Below are 10,003 nucleotides of genomic sequence, written 5' to 3'. Positions count from 1 at the left end.
AAAAAAAAAAAAGAAACCTAAGGCTGCCTAAGGAAGGACAGATTTTGTCAGTGTAGTCTACACACATATTGACACCGAGAGGGAAATGGTCTTGGCTGAGGACCACAGATAACTCTAGGAAATCTGGGTAGAATATTCTTAAAAAGTGTGTGACTCAAAGAACAGAACCAGATGGATTCATAGGAGTATTTCTAGGCTTCCATATGGATATTAGTTAATATCAGGCTAAATTAGTTACATTGGCATGTGTAGGGCTTTTTCCCCAAGTAATATGCATATTTTAAAAACTATGAGGAAACAGAAAGACATGTTTGCATTGCAAAGTATCCTTTAGTTTGTGAGTCAGGAATATAAATGACAAACCTCGGGCTGGTGAGATGGCTCAGTGGGTAAGACTGCTCTTCCGAAGGTCCTGAGTTCAAATCCCAGCAACCACATGGTGGCTCACAACCACCCATAATGAGATGTGATGCCCTCTTCTGGTGTGTCTGAAGTCAGCTACAGTGTACTTACATATAACAATAAATAAATCTTAAAAAAAAAAAATAAATGACAAACCTCATGGTTCTGTGTGATATGTGCATATATGTGTAATCCACTGATGTATCTATTCCAAGCTGGTCATAAGTATAAGTACTATATTATGATATCAAAGTGAAACTAATATTTTTCTAATTATAAATAAAAATAATTGATAATATATTGCTATGATAGGCATAAGACAAGAAGAAATTATATCACATCTGACATTAAAAAGTAGTAACATGAAAAATAAGCTACAAGAGTACTTACAAAAACCAGCATTACCATTTTGTGTTCATTAATGAACCAAGACACAGCTTTCTAGTCACAAAAGAAATAACATATGTTGTGCTAGGAACCTGACATTATAAAAAAGCTTTTAAAACCATATTCATCTAACTGGAGTTTTAAAGTGATGCTATTTTGGTGTGTTTCCCTTAACTTCTGTATTCACATGCTGATACACTGCTGTTCCAAAGAGTAATATATACCAGATTTACCTGTACCATCAACTAGTTGGAAGCATCCTGATTGTCTATTCAGTAAAGGAATTGATCATATTTAAGTATAATAAGTTTATTGCAGTAATAATAATGAGGACTGGGAAGATGGCTCAGTGGTTAACATGCTTGCTGTACCCAGGGCCCATGTGAAAGTTGTACATGGTAGTTTATTGCTGTAATTGCAGTGCTGAGCTGAAGTGGTGGGGACATGTTTGGCATGTCTGATCCTGCTTGATACATAATACCATAAAATGTCAAAAGACAATTTCTACCATCTTAAATGAAAAACAAATGATGAGTGCTATAGGCACTGTGATTTGAGCTGCTTACTTTATATAACCATTGTTAATCTCTACCTGAATTTCTTACTCTTCATGACTTAATTTTGTGCTGCTTCTCCTATTCTTCTAAGCCAGCAACCTGAGAGCCTTGGGATGTGGGCTGCTCGGCAGCTGCAGTGCAGTCTGTGCTGCTGGAGGCACGAGTTGTGTTCTTTTCATCTTGGTTCCCCTGGCACTCTGGGCCAGCCTATGATAGAAAGTTTCACTGGAGTTTTAGGGGACAAAAGGTTGTCTGTTTCCAGTGGAACTAATTATCCAGTGAGAAACAAACTAGATGGAAGTCATAAAAACATCTTTGAAAACTGCAAGGGAAGAAAAGTTCATGAGTTGAAATATAACCAGCCGGGCGTGGTGGCGCACACGCCTTTGATCCCAGCACTTGGGAGGCAGAGGCAGGCGGATTTCTGAGTTCGAGGCCAGCCTGGTCTACAGAGTGAGTTCCAGGACAGCCAGGGCTACACAGAGAAACCCTGTCTCGGAAAAAAAAAGAAAGAAAGAAAGAAAGAAATATAACCAAGGTACACTGGAGTTAGAGGCAGAAGAAAGGTGTCCTGAGCTCAGGGCCAGTGTGGGCTGCACTGAGACTCTCTTATAAGTGTTAATAGTATGTATTCTCTAATTGTTTAATCAAGTGCCAAAAAAATACTGGCCTTTTAATGGTAATAACACTCTGTCTTGATGCTTTTACAGCAATGTTGGTAACTGCAAGTAGGATTGTAAAGTATATTTACAAGCCTTTAAAAATACCATATATATGAAACTGTATCACTAAGTATAGAACTCTTTGGATATTTTCTCCAAAAACAAAGATTGACCTTTGAGAGATCTTTGTATACTGCCTGGTATCTCACAGGTATGAATGTTTCTGGAATTGCGTGTTTTGCATGAAGAGTATATAAGAGCCAGATTAAAAGAAGCATAATATAAGTGTACAATACTAATCTTTTTGAATATTAAATAAAGCATTTAATTACTACTACAATTGATTTGTTTTTTCCCCCCTGGGTCAGATACCTCAGTGATTATAGTCCTTTTTAATGGTTGGTTGGTTGTTTGTGACAGGGTATCTCTGTGTAGCTCTGGCTGTCCTTGAATTTACTCTGTAGACCAGGATAACCTTGATCTAAGAGATCTGCCAGCCTCTGCCTCCTGAGTGCTAGGATTAAAGGCTTGCACTGCCACTGCTGTAACCACCAAGCAGATTTTTGTATAGTCTTATAAAGTGTTTCAGTTAAAGGCCCTAAGTATACAACGCAGGGGTGGGGAGGGTGGGTGGTAGGAAGGGTGAGGTTGCTATAAAAGCAAGAGGACCTGTGTTAAATCACCAACATCCATGTAAAAGCCAAGCAAAGCCATTGTGTCTATAGCCCTTTTAAAAATACACTGAAATAAATTCAACCAAGGCTTTGATTGTATTTCTACAACAACTTGGCTATAATTTTATTTTGTTTTGTTTTGTTTCTGAGATAAAGTCTCAGCATGTAGCCTTGGATGGCCTAGAATTCACTATATAGACCAAGCTTGCCTCCAACTCACAGAGATACACCTGCCTCTGCTTCCCAAGTACTAAGGTTAAAGGAGGCAGATGGATCCTGGGATCCTGGAACTCACAGTCTGCATGTCTTAACAAAAATATTGTTTCGTTGTGGGGATGAAGTGGTTGCTTTTATTTTTAGATAGAGTCTTGCTAAGGTAGCCCAGGCGGCTTCATAATTCTGATTTTTTTTTACATCTCAACGAGTATGGGATTATAGGCATGAGCTAAAAACTACTCTTGGCTGAAAGCTTCTTTTTGATATATATATATATATATATATATATATATATATATATATATCAACACCATTATGCATACATATATTCATAAACATATAAATTCAACTTGCTGAGTCTGTTTCTGTTGTTTATATGATTTCAGGGCTGACGAGTTTGTATTTAATAAACAATCTGGGGGCTCATCCCTGAAAGGCTAATTNTATATATATATATATATATATATATATATATATATATATATATAGTGAAATAAGTTCTACCAAGGCTTTGATCATATTTATTCAACAGTTTGACTGTAATTTGGTTTGGTTTGGAGAAGGTCTCAATATGTAGCCTTGGTTGTCCCAGAACTCACTGTGTAGACCAGAGTGGCCTAGAACTAACCTTGTTCTTCAACATTCCAAGTGCTGGGATTAAAAGGTGTTTATTCCCATGCCTGCTGCTTACCTATAATAAAATAATACTTTTGTATTGAATACTATATAGGAAATGAGACTATTTCTCCTCTTGTTCTAGATCTACACTGTAGATAAAAGAACCAGGGAACAGAGTAGTGCTTTTGGTGAAGTACATATCTTATAATCTTATTATGTAATTGGAGTCTGGTTTAAGTTTTTTCCCCATGTTTCTAGTATAGTTAAAGCCTTCCTGTTGTTTAGATTATTGGCCTTTCTGGTAAGCATTGTAGAATCCAAAATAAATTCAAGACCACCCAGCCCCTTTTCCCCTCTGAAGGGACTTTCCAAACTAGTGGTCAAAATGACCAGACTAAGCCTGCAGCTGCCAAAACAAGACTAGCAGTTCCCAGAAAAATTCCCCTACCCTGCCCTGCACTGAATCCTGAGAAAAACCACAAACTGCCCTGACCTTGTCCCAAGAATTCCCCATGATGTTAATAGCTGTGACGTTAATACCTGTGACGTTAATAGCTGACCCATAAGCTCAAAATGTACTGCTGCTTTGCTGACCAGTCATAATAACCCACCATAAGGGCAGGCAGTGTGAGTCACTAGGCCAAAGGTAGTCACCCTGTGCAAACCAACCAATGCCTGAAAGGGTCACTTGCTACACCAATGAGAATAAGCCAGCTAGCCCTGTTGCCTAAATCTGCCCCTTACAAGGTATAAAAAGTGTGTTCTTTGTTTGTTCGGGGTCTCTCTTGCCTGTGTGCTGAGGGGAGTCCCCAACGCGTTGGATCAATAAAAATCTTCTTGCAGTTTGCAGCGATGTTGGTCTCTGTGGTCTTTGTGAGTGAGGTTCTGTTGGCATAAAGTTCTGCTAATAACATATTTTCAAATACATAAAAGAAAATGTTTCAATTTATTAGTTCTTAGTCTTGTTTAGTGGAATGAGTCAAAGAACAGTAGGTAAGCTATTCTCTTCCAGCACAGTGACTGTTTCTCCTGAATCCAGGTGCCCTGCTGTTGCTCTCCCTCTATCTATGTGTGTATGTTCATGTTGTATAGTTTAATAAACACACTGTGTTTAACATGCTTTTACAGAGTCAAGCGTCTTATCATAAAGGATGTTTGCTGTAAAGCCCTTGACAAAATCTACAACGGTATTTTGACTCTTTGATATTTCTTTGTCTGACTGATATGTGTAAGATGATTTTATCTGAATTGTCTGATGTACTTATGTTATAAGCTATATTTTCTTTTCTTATTGTAGATTCAGAAGAGGCTCAGTCTGTAAATCCTTCTAGTGTTGATGAAAATATTGACTCGGAGACAGAGAAAGACTCTTTCATCTGTGGAAGTAAAATCCTCCCGAACAAAGCCGCGCTGCCTTCTGCACTGGATGAGTATGAGTTCAAAGATGATGACGAAGAAGAGATAAGTAAGATGATTGACGACAGGCACATTCTTAGGAAAGAACAGCGGAGAGAGAATGAATCTGAAGCAGAAAGGAGTGGTCTGTTTGCAAAACAGGAGAAAACCTTCTATTCTAAGTCATTTAAAACAAAAAAACAGAAGCCGTCAAGGGTTCTGTACTCTAGTACTGAGAGCTCTGATGAGGAGGCTCTTCAGAACAGAAAGGGTTCTACTGCATGTTCTGTTGCTGAAGCATCACATTCTGATATGCAAGCCAAAAAAGAATATGAATACAAACAGAAAGGCAAAGTTAAAAGAAAATTAAAAAATCAGAATAAAAACAAAGAGAACCAGGAGCTGAAACAAGAAAAAGAAGGGAAAGAAAATAGCAGGCTAGCAAACTTGACAGTTAATACTGGGCTGGATTGCTCAGAAAAATATAGAGAGGAGGGGAACTTCAGGAAATCTTTTAGCCCAAAGGATGATACTTCATTACACTTATTTCATATTTCCACTGGTAAATCTCCTAAACATTCCTGTGGATTAAGTGAAAAACAGACACCACTGAAGCAAGAACACACGAAAGCATGCATATCCCCAGGAAGCTCTGAAATGTCCTCACAGCCTGATCTCACTCGGTATGATACTGCAGAACCTGAAAGTTCAAATGTAAAATCTTACAAGCACAAGGAAAAAAACAAACATCAGAAAGATTTTCACATAGAATTTGGTGAAAAATCAAATGCCAAAATTAAAGATGAAGATCATAATCCAGCATTTGAAAACTCAGACTGTACACTGAAGAAGATGGATAAAGAGGGTAAAACATTAAAAAAACATAAGTTAAAACATAAAGAGAAGGATAAAGAAAAGCACAAAAAGGAAGTTGAAGGTGAAAAGGAAAAATATAAAAATAAAGACAATGCTAAAGAGCTACAGAGGAGCATTGAATTTGACAGAGAATTTTGGAAGGAAAATTTTTTTAAAAGTGATGAAACTGAGGATCTCTTTTTAACTATGGAACATGAGTCCCTAATAGAAAAAAAGTCAAAAATGGAAAAAACCATGAAAGATGATAGGTCAGCTAAGGAAAAGCATGTTTCAAAAGAGAAGAACTTTAAAGAAGAACGGGAAAAGGCTAAAAAGGAAAATGAAAAATCTCTAAGGGAAGAAAAGCTGAAAGATCCGAAAGAAGAAAAGGACAGTGCCTCAGCAGAGAAGGAGGCCGAGTGCTGTTCGGTGGCTGTCAGTGCGGGCCAGGAAGCTGCAGGCCTGCATTCGTCAGAAAAGGAAATGGATGCTGAGAAGCAAGAAAGGCACACAAAAGAGAGGGAAAAGTCTGATCGGCGCTTTCAGACTAAGGAGAAAGAGCTTGACAGGAACGAGAGGAAATTTTCTGAAAAAGAAAAGAAGATAAAACATGAACATAAGTCAGAAAAAGAGAAGCTGGATTTCAGTGATGGCACTGACAGAGTGAGAGAGAAGGACAAGCTGTACTCACACCAGACAGAAAGGTGCCACAAGGACAGCGAGAAGCTGAAAAACACTGTCAGAAAGACTGACGACAGAGAGAGGAACAGAGAAAAGGCGGATAGAAAGCACGACAGAGAGAAACCTGAGCGAGAGAGGTACTTAGCAGAAAGCAAAGAAAAGCACTTAGAGAAAAGAAAGCAGTCCGACAGCAATGAGTATTCCAAATCAGAGAAGGTCAGAACTAAAGACAGAGACAGGGAAGGAGAGAAGAAGGAGAAACTTAGAGATAAAGAAAGTGTAAATGTAACTAACTTGAAACATTTACAGGAAGAGAGAAAGTCGAGTACAGGAGACAGCAGTGGTAAAACCCAGCATGAGAAAGCTCTGTCCCTTAAAGAAAGAGCAAGAGATGAGCCTTTAAAAACTCCAGATGGAAAAGAGAAAGATAAAAAAGATATAGACAGATACAAAGAGCGAGACAAGCGTAAAGAGAAAGCCCAACTAAATACTTTAATCAGACTAAAATCTGAAACAGAGAAGCTTAAACCTAAATTATCACCAGCATCAAAAGATACTCGACCTAAAGAAAAGAGGTTAGTAAATGATGATTTAATGCAGACAAGTTTTGAACGAATGCTTAGCCTTAAAGACCTAGAAATAGAACAGTGGCACAGGAAACATAAGGAAAAAATTAAGCAAAAGGAAAAAGAACGATTACGCAATCGTACTTGTTTAGAACTTAAAGTAAAAGATAAAGAAAAAACAAAACATGCACCCACTGAATCCAAAAATAAAGAACTTACCAGGTCAAGAAGTTCAGAGTTGACTGATGTTTATAACAAGGAGAAACAATCTAAAGATGTTGGAAGTAATCGATCACAATCTGTTGACAACAAAAATGTATTGAATTTAGGAAAGCCATCCTACATTTTAGAGAGTAGTTCAAACCGGTCTCCCAGGTCAGAAGGTGAGAAGCTGGGTCTTAGCTCTAGGTCAGTGTCCATGCTTTCTGTTGCTAGTTCAGAAGACTCCTGCCATACAGTGACAACCCCAAGGCCTCTCGTTGAGTATGACTCTGACTTTATGTTAGAGGGCTCAGAATCTCAGTTGTCATTTTCTCAGTCACCTTTTTTGTCAAATGCCAAATCTCCAGCTCTTTATGAAAGAGAGCTGGAGGGTCTCACTGAACTACCAGAACGACTTAAACCACCATATACAAACAGACTTCCAGTGTGCCATCTCAGGTCATCTTCTGTGGAAGATGTTAAACTAATTACTAATGAAGTAAGACCTGCTGTAGAAATTAGAAGATGCAGTATGCCCTCAGTTATTTGTGAACCCATAAAACATTTCCAAGTATCAGAAGAAAGCAGTCAAGGCAACTTAGCTGTTCCAAGAGAGAATTGTCCGTCTCCCAAACCTGAAATGTCTTCAGCAGTACCTGAAAGAGGCCTTTCACATGTGTCTGACTTACATCCTAACTCTACAGGCTCTCCAACGAGGTCTGCAAACAGCAGCTATATTTCATCTGATGTAAATGTAATCAAGAGTGCAACTCTTGTGGGTACACTGATTGACAGTTCGATGCATTTGGAACCATCTAATCAGGTTGGAGTGATTCCAAGTAAATCATGGGAGACGCCTGTTGATAAACTGGAGTCTTTAAGCACCAATGACTTCATCTGTCCAGATTCTAATACATCTGATCAAGATTCCTCTGCTCAGAGTTTCTATAATTCAGAAAACAAAATGTTAAGAGAACAAAATACTGATTGCTTACCTCTGCACCAGCCTGAACTGCCAGGAAACTCATGTGCTCAGGACCCAGCATCCTTTCTGTCTTCACCTCAGCCCTGCTCTTTTTCCAACCAACCACTGGCAGGTGCTGACTCTGTTCCGAAACCCGTGTCTTTGTCATATGTTGCCAGTCAAGAGCTAGGTGTTTTACAGCAGAGAAGTGCATCTCAGATGGCCAGTTCTGTTTTAGATAGTGATAATAACTTTACAGAGGATGTGGAAAATACATTTGTCTTAGCAGACATTCAGAAGACAAATTCTTTTTTACCAACTTACTCTGAAAGCACTGTGCAAGAAGCACTCCCAAGCTTTGAGAAGGCCAATACTTTGCTTGTGTTGCCATCAGAAAAGGACTTCAATGGGAGTGATACTGCTCAGCCAAACACACATTATGCATTTAGCAAACTCACATACAAGTCTTCCAGTAGCCAGGAAATTGAGAAGGGCCCAGATGATACTCAAATCATTTCACATGAAAAAGAAAACAAACTACAAAGTTTGGTCTTAACTCAGTTGAGTAAATGTGATTCTGATTTGTATGAGATAAATGCAGGGATGCCAAAAGCAAACCTGAATGAACAGGAAAACCCAAAGCATGGTCCCGACAGCGAAAAGTACTCGCTTTCCACTGAAGATGAAGAATCTCAGCAGAGCACCTTATCAAGTGTGGAGAACCATTCACAGCAGTCAGCCCAACCAGAGATGCATAAATATGACCAGCTTAGTAAAGTAGAAGTAGAAGAAAATGCTGAAGATGATAAAACTGAAAACCAAACCCCTCAAAGAATGACTAGAAACAAAGCAAGTACAGTGGTCAATCCAAGCAAGCCGATGCTTGCTGGCTGTACACTTGTAGCAGAGAAAGATAACGAGTCCTCCCCTAGGGGACGAATAAGACTCACTGAAGAGGATGATCCTCAGATCCACCATCCTCGGAAACGGAAAGTGTCACGGGTCCCTCAGCCTGTGCAAGTGAGCCCCTCTTTACTACAAGCAAAGGAGAAGACTCAGCGGTCTCTAGCAGCCATTGTAGATTCCCTGAAGTTAGATGAGATTGAGCCGTACAGTTCTGAGAGAGCAAATCCATATTTTGAATATTTGCACATACGAAAAAAAATTGAAGAAAAACGCAAGTTGCTATGTAGCGTTATCCCTCAAGCTCCTCAGTATTATGATGAATACGTAACGTTTAATGGATCCTATCTCCTGGACGGAAACCCCTTAAGCAAGATTTGTATTCCTACAGTAAGTCATTTGTTACTCAGTACACACCTCAGCACTCCCCTAGGGACTTAGCTCAGTGGTAGTGTACTCCTCTCCCATACACAAGGCCTTGGCTTCAGTCTCTGGTATTGAGGGAAATGTGTGATGCAAGCTGCTTACATCATTTCATGTTTTCTAGTAGTTAATATTTTAAATGTTAAGTCAGTATATCCAAAGTATCACTTCAATATATACTCAAGATACAGTTGTTTGAGATATTTTACTTCTTTTTTCCATAGAGTTTGAAGTACTTAGCACACATGTCAGCTCTGACTGACCACACTTTACAAACTGGCTTCTAATTCAGGCATCATGCAGTGTGCTTGCATTTCTTTGCCTGCTTATCCTTGTGTTTTAGAGAAGCCATGTTTTGATTTCTCTGAATACTAATGCCTCTACATGACTCGATTCCATCAGTTCATCTTCTCTGGAACTTTCCTCTAGTGAACACTTCCTTCTCACTATTAAGTTTTTTCCAGTCTGTCTTTCTTTCTTTCTTTCTTTCTTTCTTTCT

The 10,003-nt window shown here is 38.9% G+C and overlaps 1 protein-coding gene across 5 annotated transcripts in view; it reads left to right on the top strand.

Moving 5' to 3' along the window:
• Window positions 1–10,003, top strand: part of Ankrd12 (ankyrin repeat domain 12) — a 107,438-nt gene that overhangs the window by 83,337 nt on the left and 14,098 nt on the right. For all 5 annotated transcript variants that reach the window (XM_029531189.1, XM_021217654.2, XM_029531188.1 and 2 more), the window contains one exon: window positions 4,814–9,471. In XM_029531189.1, the coding sequence (XP_029387049.1) occupies window positions 4,814–9,471 (4,658 nt within the window). The remainder of the gene's footprint in view (window positions 1–4,813; window positions 9,472–10,003) is intronic.

The sequence above is a fragment of the Mus pahari genome, chromosome 18 (assembly GCF_900095145.1).
Source record: "Mus pahari chromosome 18, PAHARI_EIJ_v1.1, whole genome shotgun sequence".
Taxonomy (NCBI): domain Eukaryota; kingdom Metazoa; phylum Chordata; class Mammalia; order Rodentia; family Muridae; genus Mus; species Mus pahari.
Note: the sequence above shows the minus strand (reverse complement) of the source record. Positions and strands in the feature narration are given on the sequence as shown.